This window comes from Molossus molossus, unplaced genomic scaffold, assembly GCF_014108415.1.
Source record: "Molossus molossus isolate mMolMol1 unplaced genomic scaffold, mMolMol1.p scaffold_m16_p_13, whole genome shotgun sequence".
Classification (NCBI taxonomy): domain Eukaryota; kingdom Metazoa; phylum Chordata; class Mammalia; order Chiroptera; family Molossidae; genus Molossus; species Molossus molossus.
Genome location: NW_023425348.1, coordinates 89404144 through 89426784, shown reverse-complemented (window position 1 = coordinate 89426784; position 22641 = coordinate 89404144). Strand labels below are relative to the sequence as shown.

General features: G+C 45.1%; 1 protein-coding gene and 2 pseudogenes across 1 annotated transcript; all 3 read left to right on the top strand.

Moving 5' to 3' along the window:
- The first annotated feature begins 3108 nt into the window (after positions 1-3108).
- LOC118629053 lies at positions 3109-3574 on the top strand (annotated as a pseudogene).
- A 2491-nt stretch (positions 3575-6065) lies between these two features.
- LOC118628739 lies at positions 6066-10911 on the top strand (annotated as a pseudogene).
- A 10731-nt stretch (positions 10912-21642) lies between these two features.
- LOC118628844 (microtubule-associated protein RP/EB family member 1-like) lies at positions 21643-22441 on the top strand. Its single transcript, XM_036259826.1, is given in 2 exon segments — positions 21643-22133; positions 22135-22441. Coding segments are annotated over 2 exon segments (798 nt in total).
- The last annotated feature ends 200 nt before the right edge of the window (positions 22442-22641 follow it).

The window sequence follows — 22641 nt, the reverse complement described above, 5'->3', positions numbered from 1 at the left end:
TCCCCGGCCCTGGTTGGTCGTGCGGGTGGCAACCACTCGATGTGTCCCTTCACATCGATGTTTCTCTATCTCTCTCTTCCTCTCTCTCCCTCCCGCTCTGTCTGAACAAAAAATGCAAAAATGTCCTCGGGTGAGGATTAAAAAAAAAAAAAAAAAATAGGTTGCTGGTTCGATTCCCAGTCAGGGCACATGCCCAGGTTGTGGACCCGATCCCCAGTGGGGGGCATGCAGGAGGCAGCCAATCGATGTTCTCTCTCATCCATATTTCTAGCTCTCTCTCCCTCTCCTTTCCTCTCTCTCTAAAATCAATAAAGAAAATTTTTTTTTAATAAAAACCTTGCCTGAGCTCTTCTCCTTGTGTTCCTCTGAATTAAAATATCCCAAGCAATAACTAGCAGCTTCCATCCTCACTATAAGTGTCAAGACTCTTATTTGCAAGTGACTGTAACTCAACTCAAGCTAATTTGAGCATAAAAAGAATGTATAAAGGCTCCCATTTCCAAACCACAGAGGTAGAAATGGCTCTAGGGACAGTGGGAACCAGGACCATGGCTACCATCAGGACCCTTGCTGGGTGTCATCTCTGCTTTTCTTTGCATGCTAGGCATGTCTGCCGCGTGCACATGATCCTTCACAAGGTGACCACTGACCGCTCTGGGGCTCACCCTAATAACTTCCTAACCAGAGAGAAAAAAGCTTCCTGTCTCTCAGCTCCAAATTTTAAAAAGTCTAGGAAAGACTGATTAGCTGGCCTGGGTCCTGTGCCTACCCCTTGGTCCAATGCCCGCAGGGCAGGGAGGGCATGGGTTATTATGAAGACCCAGCCTGAGTCGCCTCGTCAAGAGCTAGCTTGACCTCTCTGCTTTCTGGTCCTGCTGCCGTCTGTTTTCCCTTTTCTTTCCCCTGAGGCCAGTCTCACAGCGTCTGCCATTTATCGTAGCCTTTATCAAGTTAGCCATGAGAGCTCTTAGCCAGCAATTCTCTTAGTCTCCCTCAAATGCTATTTCTAGACTTCGGTTCCTGTTAGTAACAAAGTAATTTCTCTATCCAAGAGGCCCAGGAGCACAGAGAAATATTTGATCCTTGGGGGTTTCAGTGCACATGAAGAGAACACAGCCCGACCAGAGTGGCTCCTTGACTGGGCGTCATCCCACCCACCAAAGGATTGCCGGTTTGATTCCCAGTCCCGGCACATGCCTGGGTTTCGGGTTTGATCCCCAGTCAGGGAGCTTACGGAAGGCAACCTCTCTCTCTCCCACCCCACCCCCCTTCCTCTCTATAAGCATGTCTGGTGAGGATTTTAAAAAAAGAACACAGACGGTGGTATAAGCCCCGTGCAACCTTTGCTTTGCAGATGACAAGGCCCTAGGGCAGACCACGGGCAGAGAGACTCTGAGTGCTTTGCATTCACGGTCAACTTCTAATCTGGATAGATGCAGATTTCATCACAAGACCGCCCAGATGTTCTCTTTGCTCTCCTCTGGCTTCTTACCTCTTTTTAACACCTCTTACTTCTCATCCTTCCAGTCCTGTCTACAATGTCCTTACCCCGCTCACCTCGGGGTTTCCCATGTGCATCTCCACAGTCATAGTTCATTCGCATATTTCCATCAAAGCATTGTTAACATTTATTCTCAGTCTGACACAGCCCCAGAATCACTTTCAAATAAAAGCTATAGCCCTGCCCTGGCTGTTTTGCTCAGTGGTTAGAGCATCGGCCTGAGGACCAAAGAGTCCTGGGTTCGATTCTGGCCAAGGGCACGTACCTCAGTTGCAATTCGTTCCCGCCCTGGTTGGGGTCGTGCAGATGGCAGCCAGTTAATGTGTCTCTCTCACACCAATGTTTCTCTCTCTCTCTCTCTCTCTCTCCCCTCCCTCCCTCCCTCCCTCTCTCCCACTCTATCTGAAGATAAATGGAAAAGTATCCTCGGGTGAGGATTTTATAAATAAATAAATAAATAAAAGCTATAGCCCTGGCTGGGTAGCTCAGTTGGTTAGAGGCTTGTCCCAATGCACCAAGGTTGCAGGTTCAATCCCCCATCAGGTTCAATTCCCCATCAGGGCACACACAAGAATCAGTCAATGAATGCATAAATAAGTGGAACAACAAAAATCAATGTTTCTCTCTCTCTCTCTCTCTCTCTCTCTCTCTCTAAAATCAATAATATTTTTAAGTTTTATGAAAACAAATACAAGCTATATTAGACAACACATGGAGTTACAGAAGAACAGCTATTTGAATAAACAGCAATAAAGTCCATTACTCTTTGGGAAAAAGTGTTCAAATGTTGACATCCCAAATTTTACACCACGTGAAGTGTGCATGCATGGGGCATAAAAGTCCTACAGTAATAAATTTATTCAAAAATAAAGATCGCTCTCCAACCAAATCAAGATTATCAAGTAACTACACTTGAAAGATAAACTCGTTTGGTTATATATGAACACAGCTTAGGGGGCAGTCCCTCATCGTCTTGGTCATTCTAGCCCCTTCTGGGGGTTTTTTCTTGTTAACAAAGGAAATCCACTCAGAGTATATAAAAATTATCCCCGGCTGGTTGCTCAGTGGTTAGAGCATTGGCCCTTGGACAAGGGGTCATGGATTCAATTCCTGGTCAAGTGTATATGCCTCAGCTGCAGGTTTGATCCCTGGCCCCAGTCGGGGTCGCACAGGAGGCAACCAGTCTCTCTCACATCGATGTTTCTCTCTCTCTCTACCTCTCTCTCCCTTCTACTCTATCTAAAAAAAATCGATGGGAAAATATCCTTGAGTGAGGATTAACAACAACAAAAAGTATACAAAAATTAGCTCTTGGGCCCTGGCCGATTTGGCTCAGTGGTTAGAGCCCCGGCCCGAGGACCAATGAGTCACAAGTTTGATTCTGGTCAAGGGCACGTACCCCAGTTGCAATTTGTCCCCAACCCTGGTTGGGTCGTGCAGAAGGCAGCCAATCAATGTATCTCTCTCACATCTATGTTTCTCTCTCTCTCTCCCTCTCTCTCCTTCCCTCCCACTGTATCTGAAGATAAATGGAAAAATATCCCCGGTGGGGATTAAAAAAAAAAAAAGTGTTTTAATTAGCTCTGGGACAAAGAGTAGCTTCAGCAGGTGGTAGCAGTGGGAGTGGAGGTGTCCGCGGCTGTGTGACCACCTGGGTTTGTGAGATGGCTGCTGACATTTCTGAATCCGGGGGGCATGATTGAAAAGGAGACCCCAGGAGCAATACCACACTAGATACTAGATGCAGAGTACCCATTCCGAGTCCTTTACTGTGGAGTCTGTTCATTACCAACAGAGTACAGAAGACTATACCACAAAAGGTTACAAGAGCCAAATTTCCCAGAGCAAAGAAGAAACATGTAACAAGAGAGTGTGGCCTTGCAACTTTTGAAATTGATCTTAAAGAAGCACAAAGATTTGTTGCGCAAACTCTCCTGTGGTGCCTCAGTGACAGGGGAGGATGAGATCATCATTCAGGGAGACTTTACAGACGACATCCTTGATGTCATTCAGGAGAAATGGCCAGAGGTGGATGATGATAGCATCGAAGACCTTGGAGAAGTGAAGAAGTGATTTTGAAAATGTGTCTGTATTTAATGGCCTAAACCGAGAGTTGATATGGCCAAAGGGAGAGAGGCCTTTTGAAAAAATATATATTGATCCCACAGTAAAACTGTAGCCTACCCTCGCCCTTGGCATTTTCACTGCTCTGTACAAGGCTGCTTGGGGTGTTGTTTTATTGTCAAAGTCTAATAAAAAGGGAAGACTGTCGTGCTTACGCATGAAAAAGAATTTAGTCAAATAAAAATTTGGGGTCATTTGAAAAAAAATTAGCTCTTAACTGTAAAGAAAATGCCACGTCTCCTTATCATCTCGACTTCATCTTAATGACACATCCATCAGCAGTATGATTTTCCTGCAGGTGATAGAACCATTTTACTCCATCTAGAGAGAAAGTGCTTTCAAAAAGAGAGGGTTTTTTCTTTTTCTTTTTAATCTTCACTCGAGGATCCTTTTACCATTTATCTTCGGATAGAGTGGGAGGGAGAAAGAGAGAGAAAAGCGACATGAGAGGGACACATCGATTGATTGCCAGGGACCAAACTGCAACCGAGGTACATGCCCTTGACCGGAATCGAACCTGCGATTCTTTGGTCCGCCAGCCAACGCTCTAACCGCTGAGCCAAACCAGCCAGAGCGAGAGGTGTGTTTTTTTTTCTTATATTAATGAAAAGGAGCAACAAAATGTAAACTCTCAGCTGTACTATCCAAATGCTGTTTATTTGAAGGTTGCAAAGAACCACCACCCTCTCAAATGTGCTTATGGAAAGGTAATGGAAGGCTGGAAGGGTATTCCACAGGACCAAGGGCAAGAACGTGCCCCGCCTATGAGGGTCTGCGATCGGGTAGCTGAGGGCACGAGGCAGCGGGACCCTCGCTCCCTGCTGCTCTGGTGCTCACTGAGCTCCCCGACTTCCCTCTGACTTCCCGTCATTCTTCTCCTTCCTCCTCCTCCTGTCTCTTTCTCATGTTTCTCACGCTCTGTCTAAATCTCCATTTCTAACTCTTTCTCTCATGTTTTCTCAACTCCACTTCTGTATTGTCCCAAAGCTGGGCCATCCCACCCCAAGTTTCGGTGGCCTGAGTCACACTCCAAATTTATAGTAAAAAGATTCTGACTGGCTCCATCCAGCTCCAGGGTCAGGTTTCGTCAGGTGTGCCCGGGGAGGGACAGGTTCAGGAGCCCCTTTTGGGAGCCCCTGAAGGGGGGTGAGGGGTGAGGGGTTAGTGCTGGAGAAGGAGGACGAGTCACCAGGAAAAGATGACGAGGAAGACCGTCTGGTAGCTGGAGAGAGGCACTCCTTGTGTGCTGGTCTCAGATCAAGACCCTTAGCCCCACCAGGAGAGAGGGTGAGGGGCTTCCTGGGGGCCAGCCAAGCTCTTCTTTTAAATATTTTTTATTTATTTTTAGAGAGAGAGGGAGAGAGAAATATTGATGTGACAGCAAAACATTTATCCACTGCCTCCTGCACGCCCCCTACTGGGGATTGAGCCTGCAACCCTGGCAACTGGAAACGAAACTGGCAACCTTTCAGTGCATGGGACAATGCCCAACCAACTGAGACACACAGGCCAGGGCAGCCAAGCTCTTTCAGACCCCAGCTGTTCCTTCCTCGCCGTGGGACCTCATGTGCACACACCAGAACTTGCACCAGCTGACTCAATTCATTCTCATGGCAGCGATGCTAATTGGAACCTTGATGTTTGAGACCTTGACAGAAAATTCAGTGGTGGGCGAGGCTGGATCAAGGAGCAAAGGCATGGGCCCTCTAGGCTGGACACAGAGGAGAGACTGGCATCCCTGAAAACCCAGGAATGACTGGGCCACTCAAGCCTGATCACATCTGGAAAGCCTGTAGGGATTTGCAACAGTGTATCCGCGTCCTCCATGCCTCCCTTCACTTCGGTTCACAACACCCTCATGAAGCCAACACGAGGTGCTTTCATGTTCATTCACCACTGAGGACACCGAGGTTCAAGGGTGTTAAATAACCGGTCCGAATTGTCTAGAAGCAACCAAAAAAAAAAGTTATTAGTTGTTCCTTGTGAGGAATGGAATTGACAAGAAGAGAACATTTCCACTCTCCATTACTTTTGTTTGAACTTTTATAATGACTCATTACCTTTATAATTTTAAAAAGTAAACAATGTTTTTAAAAAGGACAGTCCCACAACTAATAAGTGGCAAAAGCAGGACAGGCGTCCAGATTTTCTGACATCCCAAAGAGGTCACTTTCCACCACTTCTGCCTTGTGTGTGACGTGAGAGTCACCGAGCAACAGTAGACCTGAGCAGCAGTAAGAGCTGGGAACACGTCTCAGCTCTCCACCGTGTGTCCATGGGAGAGCTACACAACCTGTCTTTGACTGATTTTTCCTTCTGTAAAAAGGGGGTGATGACCCTAACCCCATAGGGTTGTGCTGAAGATTAAATTAGTACCTGGAACTCGGTGTTGATTACCCTAACCTGGACTATCTTGCAGGCTAAAGACCAGAAACAGATCATGGAGTGGGTAGCAGAGGGTCATTTTCTAGAGAATAAAATCTGCAAATATTAGAAATGTCACAGCAGATCAAAGGTACACAAAATCAGCTTTGTTCTTCATAAATTATAAGCCACAGTTATATATATTTTGCAGAAACATAAACTTTGCAGAGGTGTCTCAAAACAAATCTAGAAACCAGACTCACAGACACAGAGAACAGACAGGCAGCTGCCAGAGGCAGGGGGTGAGAGTGGGCAAAACAGGTGAAGGGGGGAAAGGTACAAACTTCCAGTTGTCAGACAAGTAAGTCCTGGGATGTCATGTACAGCATGACGACTACAGTTGTGAATACTGTATTGCTATTTGAAAGTCGCTAACAGGGTAGATCTTAAAAGGTCTTATCACAAGAAAAGAATGTGTAACAATGTTTGGTGACGGATGAAGAGTACACCTGTTGTGGTGATCATTTCGCGATGTACACAGTTATTGAACAACTATGGTGTACACCTGAAATGAATGTAATGTTACATGTCAATTATGCCTCAATTTTAAAAATCACAAAAGACTGTCTCCTGAGAGGGGCTTGTCAGGAGTCACCATCCACCAACAGCTAAAGGATCAACCCCATTCCGGAGCAGCAGTTTCCACCCCTTAGGAGCTTGTTAAAAACTGTTTCTAGCCCTGGCTGGTTTGGCTCAGTAGTTAGAGCATTGGTCCATGGACTGAAGGGTCTTGGATTTGATTCCTGTCAAGGGCACATACTTGGGTTGCAGGTTTGATCCCCGGCCGTGGTTAGGGTCTTGTGGGAGGCAACCAATCGATGTGTCTCTCTCACATTGATGTTTCTCTCTCTCTCTCCCCTCCTCCTCCTCCTCCCTCCCTCCCTCCCTCCCTTCCACTCTATCTAAAAATTAATGGAAAAATATGCCCAGCTGGTGTGGCTCAGTGGTTGAGCATCAACCCATGCACTAAGATGTCACCAGTTCGATTCCCGGGCAGGGCACATGCCCAGGTTGTGGGCCCACTCCCCAGTGGGGGGCATGCAAGAGGCGGCCAATTGATGTTCTCTCATTGATGTTTCTAGCTCTCTCTTCCTCTCCCTTCTTCTCTCTCTAAAAATCAATAAAGAAAAAAATAATAAAAATTAATGGAAAAATATCCTAGGGTGAAGATTAACAACGACGACAAAAACATGTTTCTAGCTTATTTTCCAGATAGTCAACAGGCCTTGAGGGGAATTCAGTCATCTCATTTGTTTCGACACACTCCTGTGATTCTGATGAGAAGGTCTGGGCCCCTCCCAAAGTGTGCTGATATATCAGGACCCTAGACAGCATCAACGCAAGGATCTGCCTGACACCAGGGCCCCCACCTGCCATCTCAGCACCCACCTCCTCCCTCACGGTCACATGTGGGCAGCCTCGCAAAAATCTGTTAGATTGCCCAGGGCACCAAAGCTGAGACAGCCAAGGACACAGGGCAGGGGGAGCTCTTTGAACCCAGGTTTCCCATCTCCCTACAGAGTGGGCCACCAGAAGGTGTTGGTCTAAAGCTACTTACCGTTAGCGGAGTCAGGAACCTCCACTGCCCTCACATCCAGCTTCACAGCCTGCCACACGTGTTGCTTCCTTTCAGGCATGGCTATGAGTGGCATCACCAACAACCCCCTGACGCTGAGTGAGAGGGGACCTGGGAGAGTCGGGCTCATGGGGACTCCTCTTCACTGGGGTTCAGTGGACCAGGGGACCTGGCACATTCAGACCTCAGCTCCTTCCCTGAGTACAAAGCTGAGTCCACCTGTCCCAGCATCCCTGCCTATCAAGGCCTCCCCTGTGCTAGGCAGTGCCCAGGGCAGAAAGAAATTAAGGTAATGACCTCTTTGGTGGCTCTGATCATGAGCCTGGAATACGTCCCAGATATTTAGGGACCACTGAAAGGATGAACTGAGTGAACACTTGATACAGATTGGATGGGGTTGCATAGAGAGGTCAATCCAACTGTGAGCCTTTAATTCAACATTCAGTTATTCAACACAATTTTATTTGTTTAATATGTTTTATTGATTTTTTTTTTTAGAGAGAGAGAGGAAGGGAGAGAGAGACAAAAACATTGATTAGCTGCCTCCTGCATGCCCCCTACTGAGAATCAAGCTCACAACCAGGGCATGTGCTCTGACCAGGAATCGAACTGGGACCTCAACATGGGACGACGCTCAACCACTGAGCCACACCAGTCAGGCTATTGAACACAATTTTATTTTTTTATTTTTCCACTGATTTTCAAGCAAAGTGGGAGTGAGGGAAGAAGGGAGAGAGAGAGAGAAACATCAATGTGAGAGAGACACATCAATCAGTTGCCTCCTGCACAACCCCCACCAGGGCCAGGGATCGAACAAAAACCGAGGTACGTGCCCTTGATCAGAACCTAACCCACAACTCTTTGGTCTGCTGGCTGACATTCTAACCACTGAGCAACCCGGCCAGAGCATCAACACAATTTGAAAAGCACCTAGTGTGTGTCAGACCCTGCACTGGGGTACAGAGGTGAACACTACCCATGCTCCAAGAGTTAGCAGTCCACCGCGGGAGACTGCCAAGGAGTCACAAATTGATGTGTAAAGGCTGAGATGAGGGTAATCCTAGATGATGTGGGAGCTCAGGAGTGGGGTGTTCAATTAGGACTTGGGGAGCCAGAGAATCTCCCCAGAAGTGACATCTAAGCTCAGAACTGAATGATAAGTGAGGCAGAAAGAGAGAGAGTAAGGTTCTGGGGTAGAGTTCTAGACAAAGAGAATAGATAGACTACGCAAGGCCCAGAGGCCAGAAAGTATGAGCCACTGGAGGAAATGACAGTGGGTGCAGGATGGCCTGGGGGCAGGGCTCAGCAAAGGGCATGGCACAGAGCTGCCAACCTTGAATGTTCGTTGAATTAAAATAAGTTGAAGGAAGCACAGGCAGGGTGGCTGTGGGCAGGTCAAAGGATGTTTGGGGGAAGCAAAGAAATATAAAAGTTGGGGTTGGATCCTGCAAAATAAGAGCATACCTGGGAATTCGGAACCTTCCAACCTATTCCTTGCTCCACACACACACTGAACATTGCTGGTGACCAAACCCTTGCCTTACCCTCTGAGGGGCCTGGAGATACAGAGCGGGACTGAGCTCGAAAGAGGGGCCCTTCTGCTCTGATGTGAGGGTCCTCATCCACCTGGAAGTAACCGCCAACCCCCACACACATCTGCTCACATGCCCCTGGCTCTGACCTGAGCTCTGCTCCTCCTCAAGCCTGGGGTGGCTGCCCACCCATACCCGGCCAGTTCTGAGCCTCTTATTTGGATTAGTCTGCAGCCTCTGCCAGTTCTCCCTGGCTGGCGTGGCTTGGGCCGTGCCCCACTGGTGCCACCTGCAGCCGTTGGCCTCTCTGCCCTTCTTTGTCTTCTTCATCTACTCCAGGTGTGTGGGGCCTAAGGGTAGGGTAGAGGGTTCACAATAGATCGCAGGTGGGCAGAGCATCTCCTAGGACATCCCCTACCTTCCCTCTTAGTACCAAATCAGGTCAAAGCAAAAAGAACCAAGGCCCAATATGATACATGGTGAACACCATGACCCAAAAAAGGGTGGAACTTGTCCCAGGTCTCCCAAGAAGACAATGGCCATCCTTGGAGTAGATCCCGGGGTTCCTAGCTTCCAGCCCAGAGCTCTTTCCATCCCTCCACGGTGTTTTCTGGCTCTGGTCTGTGCCCTTCTCAGGCAGCCACAACTCTATCAACCCAGCCTGAGTCATCCTCACCCCCACCACCCACAGGTCCCTCACTGAGTCTGCCCGCTGGTACTCCTCTTCAGGGAGGCTGGGCTCACTCTAAAGGCCCTACAGACAGTGGCCCAGGTCAACGGGAAGCAGGAAGAGGAAGCCAAGCTGAGTTGGAGGTGAGAAACTGGGACATTTGTGACATCCCACCAGGGCTCTGCTTGCCCTGACCCTCACCCTCTTCCTGTACTTCGCAGGACAGAGTTGGGAGGAGTCCCCAGGGGAAGCCGGGCCTGAGCCCTGTCTGTCTGCGCAGCTGCTCCAAATGCTGTGCAGAACAACCTGACCGCGGACCTAGCCCGTGCGAGGTCGCAGCTGCTGCGCTCCCTGCTCTCCGTCTCCTTCTCCGCTGCCTCATGCCCCTGCAGTAGGTCCTTCCTCGCCCAAGTAGGAGACAGACAAACTGACGGACAGAGCAGGCTGAGAAAACAGGACAGGCTGGGAAGGTAAGAGGCTGAGGGAGGTCCCACAGCAAGTGGCAAAGAACACAGGCACTCTGGAGGCTCAGAGGGCTCCCCACCTCTCTAGAGAGAGCCCAGCTGCCCCTCAGACTGCCAAGTTCCTCCCTCTCCTTCCAAGAGCTCCGACCCCAGCTCCCCCAGGAGCCCTGAGCCTCCGGCCCTAAGAGCTGTGTCATAGGCACTCACATTCCCTGAAGACGGCTTCCACTGCCACGTAACAAAGTACCACATGTTCAGCGGGTGCAAATAGCACACATCTATTACCTCATAGTTTCTACTGGCCACAGTCTGGGCAGAGCTACCTGAGTCCCCTGCTGAGGGCCTCACAGGGCTGAGACCAGAGCGTCAGATGAACTACATCTGAAGGCTCGACTTGAGAAGAATCCACTTCTAAGCCCAGCCAGCCTGCTGCCCGAGTTCATTTCCTTACAGATGTAGGGCCCAGGGCCCGCTTCTTGCTGGCTGGAGGCTGGAGGTTGCCCTCAGCTTCTGGAGACTCTGCTCAGTTCCTCGTATGGGCTTTCCCACCCTGGAGTCCGTCTGCCATGTCTTCCCAGACACTGCGCAACGTGACCCGCAGCAGGGTCATTTGCCGCTGACAAAGGTACAGCCACGATCTCACTTGATTTACATATTTCTATAACACCCCTGCAGGAAAACTTACAGGTGATCCATTGTATAAAGTAATTAGGCAGCCCTGGCCGGTTTAGCTCAGTGGTTGGAGAGTCAGCCTGCGGACTGGAGAGTCCTGGGTCCGGTTTCCGCTAAGGGCACGTACCTCCGTTGCAGTTTGTCCCCAGCCCCGGTTGGGGTGGTGTGGGTGGCAACCACTCTATGTGTCTCTCTCACATCAATGTTTTTCTCTCTCTCTTCTTCCCTCTCTCCCTCCTGCTCCATCTGAAGATGAATGCAAAAATGTCCTTGGGTGAGGATAAAAAAAAAAGTAATTAGGCAGAAAGGTAAGCAAACAAAAAAAAATTCTAATGATTTTTCTAATCCTATATTTCAGAAATAATCACCATTAACACTGGTATATGCTCATCCAGGCTTTTACTGTTTTCACATACCTGAGACACACAAACACACAGTAATTTGTATCACATATAGTTACAAAAATGCAACAGGAATAACAGCCATTTGTTGTTACTATTTCATGAACATCTTTCCTTATCATTAAATGCAGACCCACACAGCAGACCCTGTCTCTCATGATTCACCTCCTCCCAGGAATGCAGAGATGAGCGAGGGGAACCAAGACACCAGAAACAGAGGCTCTGGTGCCGGGGAGGGTGAACGATAAATGACACTGAGGTCTCCTTGCCCCAGAGGAAGGACCAAACGATGGAGGAAAGATTAGTGGTTGTTTGTGATTAACCCACAGCCTCTACACATTCCCGAGTCCACCCAGGAAGGGGTTAAGGGTTCAGGGGGCGTTCGCTGGAAAATGGAGTCAGCTGTATGTCCGCGCCACCCTGCTCTCCAGTAAAGAAACGTTTTACAAAAGTGACCCTCATCAGCACTGAGCACTACGGCTCTGAGAAGCAGAAAAGAGTTCGGTGGAACCGGCTCTCAAACTTAATTCATTCCAGAAGGCTGGTCAAGAAGCGACTTGTTTGAAAACCGAATCGTTTTTTCCCATTAGAAATCATGTAAATGGAATTCATTTATTCCAGACCCCCAAATGATTCTGTTTTCATCTTTCCTATATATACAGAACCTGTCTAATGTACTGTTTAATCTATAAAGAAACACTTCTTCAATTGACAAACCCAGCCTTAAATGAACCACTTTCAGCACACTTTCAGGGGCATCTTTGCTTTTTCACATATCCTTGCCTCCAAAATACGGCCACTGGCCAACTGCTTTTCATTCATCCAAATCATCAACAGTTTTTCTACTCTTCACTTGCCAGGAATCAGTTTCTTTCACACCCTGAGCAACATTAGCATTCTTGATGGCCTCTTTATGTTTTAAAATTGTGCTAATTGGCCCTGGCTGGTTTGGTTTAGCAGTTAGAGCGTCGGCCTGTGGTCCTGAGAGACCCGGGTTTGGTTCCCGCTAAGGGCATGTACCTCGGTTGCAGTTTGTCCCCGGCCCTGGTCGGTTGTGCAGGTGGCAGCCACTCGATGTGTTCCTTTCACATCGATGTTTCTCTCTCTCTCTCCCCCTCCCACTCTACCTGAACAAAAAAAAAAAAATTGTGCTAATTGTCTATTTGGCCAGCAACAAAAGCAAAAAGAAAAAACACAAAAATATTCACAGCACAATTTCCTAAGATGTTAACAAGGTGAGGTTTAACTGGCGCATTCTCTCCTTTGTGTGTGGTCTGAGAGACGATTTTTTTGTCATGCTGATGTATCAGCATAAAAGGGTTGTCAGGTCAAGAACGGAAGTTTTGTGCAACAACCAACTATTTCTGTGAACAGTTTGGTCAAGAACCAAATTGTTGCCCTGGCCAGTTTGGCTCAGCGGTTAGAGCGTTGACCTGCGGTCTGGAGAGACCCGGGTTCGGTTCCCGCTAAGGGCACATACTTCGGTTGCAGTTTGTCCCCAGCCCTGGTTGGTCGTGCGGGTGGCAGCCACTCGATGTGTCCCTTCACATCGATGTTTCTCTCTCTCTCTCTCTCCCTTCCTCTCTCTCCCTCCCACTCTATCTGTACAAAAAATGGAAAAATATCCTCGGGTGAGGATAAAAAAATAAAAATAAAATAAAAAAAAGAACCAAATTGTTCAAGATGGGAGATGTTCAAGAACCAGCATCTTGTTTTTCAGCTCACATTTATTTGATTCTGGAGGAAGTTGAACATTTTCTTCATATGATTTTGATCTATTTATAATTTCTGTTAACTTCGTATGCGTATCCTCTGCCCATTTTTTTCTTTTTATTGACTACCCTTTTTTTATTCTTTTTTGTTTTTGTTTTTTATCCTCCCTCAAGGACTTTTTTTGCATTTATCTTCAGATACAGTGAGGGTGGGGGGAGAGAGAGAAACATCAACATGAGAGAGACACATCGACTGGTTGCCACCCGCACAACCCTAACCAGGGCAAGGACGAACCGCAACTGAGGTAAATGCCCTTAGCGGGAACCAAACCTGGGACTCTCTGGTCCTCAGGCCGATGCTCTAACCGCTGAGCCAAACCGGCCAGGGCATGACTACCTTTTTTTTAAATTCAGTTTCCATGTTTCAGATTACATCTGGGTTACCCTCCTCCTGAGTATAACACTATTCATCTAGATTTTCTTCAAGCATGTTTATATTTGTTTAGGCTTCTATATTTTATGATGATCCATTTGAAATATAGTAGAACATAAGGTAGGATGTAGGAGTCTATTTCTTCTAGATTAGTTAACTATACCAAACCAATTTAATGAATGGTGCTTTCCTTCCTGGTTGGTGTGAAACACTACCCTTATCACATACTGTTTCTGGACCATTCAGTCCCGTCAACGTATCTACCTGTTCTGGTGCCAATACCATTCTATTTCATTCTTAATTCTAGTTTGACTCAAAAGATTGTCTTCTAGCTTCTCATTGTGCCCTTCACCAACCTTGAGGCAGGACACAGTAGTTCATCACTCTGCTAAGGAACCAAGCTGTCCTACAAAATGTCACTAAACAGTGTTGATTTTATGAAGACTCCATGGGAGATGGAAGAGATGCTCACATCACATACCACACAGCCAAAAACTTAGAGGCATTTTTGTTCTCCATCAAATCCCTCAAATTGACGGTTAACATCATCAATTCTTTCCCTCCCTCTCCTAACATTTCCTCCATATAACCTCTAAAATCTCCTCCTAAGAATTCACCTGTAAATTTACATATATGACTTAACAAAGCAAAAAAAAAAAATTTTTTTTCTTAGAATTAATCAGTTGTTACTTGAGCATCGCTAGGAGGTGGGGTCTCTCACAAACACCTTCTCCCAGGGCAATAAATTAATCAAATCAAGAACCTATCAAGAACCAGTCCCTTAAGGTAGGAAACTGGCTGGTAGAGGACCTATTGCAAAGTAAAAAACATTATTTTCTCCTAAGTAATTTTAAAATGTAGTCTAATATATGATAGAGAATATTGCCTTTGAGAACAAAAGGGAAGACTTTCTTATGTGCATTCAAAAGCAAAAAGAACCCACTCACAGAGCTGATGTAAGTACTAAAGGACAGAGCAGATGTGAGAGCAGTTTGCTAGCTGAAGTTGCTACACAGATCACCCAAAGTGTATCCTCTCTGCTTCTGCCCCAGGTCAGCACTCAACTTCAGCTTCTATGGTTTAATCATGAGTCTTCAAAGCTTTGAGATCAACATCTACCTGATCCAGGTGCTCTCCACAATTGCAAACCTATTATTTTATTTCCTGGGCTTTGGGGCCACCAAATCACTTGGCCACAGGCCTATGAAATGGTCTCCTTGCTGCTACATTCTGGCCTGTGCAATGATACCCCAGGGTGAGCACATGCCCCATAACTGCTCCTGTCCTGGTCTTTTCCCAAACCCAGACGCCAATTTGGCTCAAGCCAGCTACGTAGAAGGGTAGAAAAGACTCAAAAGTTCCTCCCAACCTTTCCCAGCATCCTATCATCACTTTCATGTCCTTCTAGACCAGTCATTCCTCCACATCAGAATGGCTGTGTTAGGAAAGGGCTATGTGACTGACTTCTTGAATTGCATCCTTATATATTCAGGGGGAGCTGTACCCCACAGTTATGCAGTGAGTGGGGGGTGGTCCTAGGATGGGACAATCAGGCCCTAGAGCCAGAAGCTTTCCAGTCAGAAATGGCACAAAGGTCAATCAGTTATTTTGTAAGGCAGGAAAGGAGGATAAAAACATACAGAAATTAGGACAAATTAAAGACAAAAAAATAAGATGATCAATAACTTCAAATATATCAGTCACCACAATAAATGTAAATGGATTAAATCTACTAGTTAAAAAGCAGAGAAATTCCAAGTTAATTTTTTTTTTTTAATTTAGTTCATGCAGTTTACAAGAGACATCTAAAATGTTAGCACACAAAAATGTTAAATGTAGAAAAATGGAAAACTATTAACCAGAAGAAAGTTAGGTAGATACACTAATAGGTGTCAGAATAGAATCTAAAACCAAAAAATGTACAATGTGTAAAAATATGGCTCTGGTACATAAAGTAATTGGTCCAAATGCTCAGTTATCTTACCTGTAAAACACAGATAATAATAATAATAATAGTACCAGCCCTGGCCGGTTTGGCTCAGCGGTTAAATGTGTAGGCCTACAGACCAGAGTCCTGAGTTTGGTATCCGCTAAAGGTTGCAATTTGTCGCAGGTCCCCGGTTGGGGTTGTGTGGGTGGCAACCACTTGATGTGTCTCTCTTACATTGATGTTTCTCTCTCTCTCCTCCCCCCTCTCTCCCTCCTGCTCTATCTGAAGATAAATGCAAAAATGTCCTCAAGTGAGGATAAAATAAATAAAATAGTAATAATACCATAAATAAATTAAATAGAAAATAAAGATATAAAAGAAAGTTTCAACAAAACAAAAAGTTGACCTTTGAAAATATCAATGAAATAGACAAATCCCAACAATCAAAAAATATAAAGAACTGAGGAAGACATAAATAAATATTAGGAATAAAAAAGAAATTGAACTACAAATCTAAAGTAATTATAAACATGAACAAGTCTATGCTGATAAATTAAAATTTTAGATGAAATTGACCAATTCCTTAAAAAGATAATATAGAACCACCCTGGCCAATTTTGCTCAGTGGTTAGAGCATCGACCCATGGACCAAAGGGTCACAGGTTTGACTCCTGGGTTGCAGGTTCAATCCCCCACCCTAGTCAGGGTCATTCAGGAGGCAACCAATCAATGTGTCTCTCTCACATCCATGTTTCTCTTCCTCTCTCCCTCTCTCTCTTCTTCCCTCCCTTCCACTCTATCTAAAAATCAATGGAAAAATATCCTCGGGTGAGGATTAACAAGAAAAAGATAGTATAGAAAAACAAATTCTAGAATAAATTAAAAGTCTGAAGAGTAAAGTTTGAAATCTTGCCTCAAAGAAAACACCAGGCCCAGATAATAATGCAAGTTAGTTCTGCAAAACTTTTAAGGAACAAATCTTCTAATATTATACAAGTGACTCTCAAAAAAGAGAAAAAAAGGGAATTATCTCAAATTTGTTCCATGAGGAACATTGATACTGAAAACAAAGAAGGATAGTGAGGGAATTAAAGATTATAGGCCAAGCCCTGGCTGGTTTGGCTCAGCGGTTAGAGTGTCGGCCTGCGGTCCGGAGAGACCCGGGTTCAATTCCTGCTAAGGGCACGGATTTCAGTTGCAATTTGTCCCCGGCCCTGACCCAACCAGGGCAGTGCGGGAGGCAGCCACTTGATGTGTCCCTTTCACATCGATGTTTCTCTCTCTCTCTCTCTTCCTCTCTCTCCCTCCCACTCTATCTGAACAAAAAATGGAAAAATGTTCTCGGGTGAGAATTAAAAAAAAAAAAAAAGATTACAGGCCAATATCACTCATAAGCATATACAAAAAAACTTTTAAAATATTTAAAAAGTGAATCCAGTGATGTATAAAAATGATATTACATTATGGCCAAGGGGAGTTCATCTCAGGAAAGCAAAGGTAGTTTAACATTGGAAAATATGTTAATGCCCTGGCTGGTGTGGCTTGATTGGTTGAGCGTTGTCCTGTGAACTGAAGTCTTCAGTTCAATTCCCAGTCAGGGCATGTGTCTGGGTTGCAGGTTCAATCCCCAGTCAGAGTGTGTATGTCAATTGATGTTTCTCTCTCTCTCCCTCTCCCTTCCTCTCTTGCTAAAAAATTAATTTAAAAAAAAGAAAATATGTTAATAGTACAACATTAATAGATTATCATCCAAATAAAAGCAGAAAAATATTTAATAAAAATTAACATCCATAAAAAATAGTCTTAGTAATACAGAAATAGAAGGAATTTTAACTTGATGTGGAACATCTACCAAAAAGCCAAAGCAAATATTTTTTCTCCCTTTATTGATTTGAGAGAGAGAGAGAGAGAGAGGAAGGAAGAAGGAGAGAGAGATAGAAACATCAATGAGAGACAATATCAATTGTCTGCCTCCTGCATGCCTCCCACTGGGGATTTGGCCCACAACCTGGGCATGTGCCCTGACTGGGAATCAAACCGGCAACATCTTGGTGCATGGGTCGACGCTCAACCACTGAGCCAGACCAACCAGGCCCCAAAGCAAATATTATTCCTAATGGTGAAACATTAGAAGCATTCCTTTTAAATTTGGGAACAAGATGAACATGCTTGCTGTCTCTTCCTCTGTTCAACATTATCCAAGAGAAAGTGCTCAGTGCCCAGGATAAGAATAACAAGTAACAACAGGACCAGAAAGAAAAAAATCAAAACTGTCACTATTTACAGAGGATATAATTATCTATATAAAAATCATAAATTATTAGAAATAACAAAGTTTGCAAAGTGGCTGGATACGAGGTCAATAAATAAAAAATAAATCACATGTTCTACTCTGGTGAAAATTACCTAAAAAGTTAACTTTTTAAAAATTCCTATATCAAGAAAACATTTTTAATTATGTTGAAAGGTATTAAAGAAAACAAATATACTAAGTACATGCATAGGAAATCTCATATGTCAATTCATGATTGACATAAGTGGATATAAAAATGTTAATGATTCCAGTATTGATTTATAACTTCAATGCAATTCTGATCAAACTCCCAATGGAACTTCCGGTCAAGATGGCGGGTAGGTAAACGCGGTATCGCGTCCTCCCACAACCACATCAACGATACAGACAAACTACAGAACAACCATCATTCAAAACCGCCTGAAATCAAGCTGAATGGAAGTCCTACAACTACGGAATTAAAGCCGCAGCCACATCCAGACTGGGAGGAGGGGCAGAAGGGCGGAGGCGCGAGGGCCGGGCTGGTCCCACACCCACATGTGGCGGATAAAAATCAGGAGGATACCTCGGCTGGGAAGGTCCTTCCTGAGGACTGAGGGGTCCCCGTCCCACACCAGGTGCCCTGCTCAGGGTTCCAGTGCCAGGAAGAGAATCCCCATAACTTCTGGCTGGAAAAACCAGCGGGAACTGAGGCTCAGGGAAGCTGATGCAGCTGGAGCCCCAGGCAGCTCCTTAAAGGGCCCACGCACGGACTTAACGGACTCTCTCCCTCTAAGCTTGGAGGGGAGGCAGCTCCAGGGGCACCAGAGACACACAGGGAAGAATTGAGCTGTTTGGCACTGGAGTGAGGGCTGAAGAGGGGGCTTTCTCCAGGACAGACGTGCTGTCAGAGTCCTTTGTTCCATTGGTGAGCCCTTCCCTGGGGCAGCAGACAGCCACCATATCTGGGACTCCAGCAACCTGGCTCACACTGGTAGCCCCGCCCTGGTGACTCCCTAAGGCCCCGCCCCTCCCCACCCAACTTTCAGGCCCATCCAAGCTGTTGCCACTTGCTTAACCATAGGATTGGCCTGTCTTGGATCCTGCTTTAGGTTTTTCCTAAATTCTTTCAAATGAGCAGCATCTGGTTTCAGCTAGCCCCACACCGCTCGCTAAGTAATACACAGAAACAAACACAGGGAGGCAGCCAAAATGAGGAGACAAAGAAACAGGTCCCAAATGAAAGAACAGAACAAAACCCCAAGAAAAAAAACTAAGCGAAATGGAGATAAGCAACCTAACAGATGCTGAGTTCCAAATACTGCCTATAAGAATACTCAATCAACTCAGTGAGAACCTCAGTGAACTTAGTGAGGGCCTCAAGAGCATAAAAAAGGACCACTCAGAAATGATGGATGCACAGTCAGAATTGAAGGAGGCATTAACTGAAATAAAGAATAATTTACACAGATTCAATAGTAGAGTATGTAAATCGAAGAAGCAAACCATTGATTTGGAATATAAAGAAGCGAAAAACGCCCAATCAGAACAGCAAAAAGAAAAAAGAATCCAAAATAATGAGGATAGTGTAAGGAGCCCCTGGGACAACTTCAAGCGTGCCAACATTCGCATCTTGGGGGTGCCAGAAGGAGAAGAGCGGAAACAAGAAATCGAAAACCTGTTTGAAACAATAATGGCAGAAAACTTCCCTAACTTGGTGAAGGAAACAGACATACAAGTCCAGGAAGCACAGAGAGTCCCAAACAAGATGAACCCCAAGAGGCCCACACCAAGACACATCATCATCAAATTGCAAAAGGTTCAAGACAAAGAGAGAATCTTAAAAGCAGCAAGAGAAAGGCAGCTAGTTACCTACAAGGGAGTTCCCATAAGGCTGTCAGCTGATTTCTCAAAAGAAACTTTGCAGGCCAGAAGGGAGTGGCAAGAAATATTCAGAGTGATGAAAAGCAAGAACCTACAACCAAGATTACTCTATCCTGCAAAGCTGTCATTTAGAATCTATGGCCATATAAAAACTTTCCCAGATACGAAAAAGGTAAAGGAGTTCCTCACCACCAAACCGTTATTATAGGAAATGATGAAGGGTCTTTTTGAAGAAAAAGATAAAATATATGAACAAACAAAATGGCAATGAATACATATCTATCAACAATGGAATCTACAAACAAAATGAACAGGTAGAACAGAAACATTCTCATAGATACAGAGAACATTTTGTTGGTTGCCAGATGGGAGGGGGGTTGGGGGAATGGGTGAAAAAGGTGAAGGGATTAAGAAGTACAAATTCATTGCTAGACTGGCAAACCTCAAAGGGAAAGGGGTGGGAAGAAATAAACCAAAGAACTTATATGTATAACCAATGGACACAGACAATAGCGTTGGAAAAGGCGGGAGCAGGGCGGGAGTGGGGAGGAGGGGGTCAATAGGGGAAAAATGTGGAACATCTGTAATACATTCTACATTCAACACTAAAGATTTTTTTTTTTAATTTTCCAATGGATATTTTCAAGAAGCTGGCAAGCAAATTCTAAAATGTATATGAAAGCACTATGAGCCAAATATAACTAAGGTGCTTTTTTACAAAGAACAAGGTGGAAGGATTTGCCCTACCAGAAATCAAGACATATTATAAACTCGTATCATAAAAATACCGTAATTATTCAGTCCCTGGCCCTGGTCAAGGTCATGCAGGAGGTAACCAATCAATGTGTCACTCTCACATCAGTGTTTCTCTCTCCCTCCCTCCTTCCCACTCTATCTGAAGATAAATGGAAAAATATCCTTGGGTGAGGATTTGGAAAAAAAAAAAAAGTTAGCCCAGCCAGTGTGGCTCAGTGGACTGAGTGGTGTCCCATGGACTGAGAGGTCCTGGTTTGATTCCTGGTCAGAGCACATGCCTGAGTTGCAGGCTCGATCCCCAGTAGGGGGAGTACAGGAGGCAGCTGATGGATGTTTCTCTCTCCCATCGATGTTTCTATATCTCTCTCCCTTCCTCTCTCTCTAAAAAAAAATCAATAAAAACATATTTTTTAAATACCATAATTATAATACTATAGTAGTTAAGACAGATGATGGAGTAGGAAAAAATAAATTGGCTGGTGGAAAAGAAAAGCGAGCCCAGAAATAGACCCCCACATAGGACAAACCTGCTGAAGAAGCAGATGAGTGAATAAAATATGGACCAGTCAATAAATAGTACCAGGACATCTATTCACTCCTATAGTAAGTAAATAAAATGCATTTCAACTTTAAACAAAAATTCATTTCTGCTGAAGAGGGGAGGATTTCTGAAGACATAAAAAGGGTTAGCCAAGAAAGAAACATTGATAAATTTTTCTACTTTGAATTTTTTTTTTAATTCTGACCACCTGTTTCACTATAAATAAGGTGAAAGGAGTAAAGAAAATATTTTCAAGGATGTGTAGCCAGCATTTATTTTTAAAAACTCCTGGAAATCAGTTAGAAAAAGGACTTCTATGTCCATTAAAACAACAAAATAACACTAAAAACAACCCCCAAAAAGTGTGTGTTTGTGTGTGTGTGTATTTTATAAATTGTGTTTTTAATTTTTTTTCTTTATTAATTTTGAGAGAGAGGGAAAGAGAGAGAAACATCGATGAGAGAGAACATCAATTGGCCGCCTCCTGCATGCCCCCACTGGGTATCAGCGTGTGCCCTGACCTGGAATCGAACCGGCAACCTCTTGGTGCATGGGTTGATCAATGCTCAACAGTGAGCCACACCAGCCGAGCTAAAGTATTTTTAAACATCCTTTAAGACATTGGTGTGTAATGGGGGAGTGTGGATTCATCGTGTGGGCGGGCAGGATCGGATGGTTTGAAGGAGACTAAGGCGGAACCGAAGCCGAGCACAGCAGTGGACTTGGTTCCACCCAGAGCCGAACACGACCATGAACGCATATTCAACGTCAGTCACCAGTGATAACATAAGTCGACACGACATGCTGGCATGGATCCATGGGTCCCTGCAGTTGAACCTGACAAAGATGGAACCATCGTGCTCAGGGGCTGCCTATGGTCAGTTTATGGGCATGCTGTTCCCTGGCTCCACTGCCTTGAAGAAAGTGACATTTCAAGCTAAGCTAGAACATGAATACATCCAGAACTTCAAAATACTACAAGCAGGTTTGAAGAGGATGGGTGTTGACAAAATAATTCCTGTGGACAGATTAGTAAAAGGAAAGTTTCAGGACAATTTTGAATTTGTTCAGTGGTTCAAGAAGTTTTGTGATGCAAACTATGATGGAAAAGAGTACGACCCTGTAGCTGCCAGACAAGGTCAAGAATCTGCAGTGGCTCCCTCCCTCGTTGCTCCAGCTCTGAACAAACCGAAGAAACCTCTCAGCTCCAGCAGTGCAGCTCCACAGAGACCCACTGCGACACAGAACTCCTGCAGCCCCTGAGGCTGGCCCAGGTGTGGCGCGAAAGGATCGTGGTGTGGGCGATGGGGATGACGAAGTAGCCGAACTGATGCAGCAGCTCGAGGTATTGAAACTTACAGTTGAAGACTTTGAGAAAGAAAGAGATTTCTACTTTGGAAAGCTAAGGAACGTTGAATTGATTTGCCAGGAGAATGAGGGGGAAAACAACCCTGTGTTGCAGAGGACTGTGGACATTCTCTGTGCCACAGATGAAGGCTTTGTGATACCTGATGAAGAAGGCCCACCGGAGGAACGAGAAGAGTATTAACAGCCGGGACCAGCAGAGCAACATCCAAATTCTTCACTCCAAATCATGTGCTTAACTGTAAAATACTCCCTTTTATTATTTTTAGAGGACTCACTGGTTTTTCATAAGCAAAAAGTACCTCTTCTTAAAGTGCACTTTGCAGAAGTTTCACTTTTTTCCCAATAAGTTTGAATTAGGAGTTTTTACCTTGTAGCAGAGCA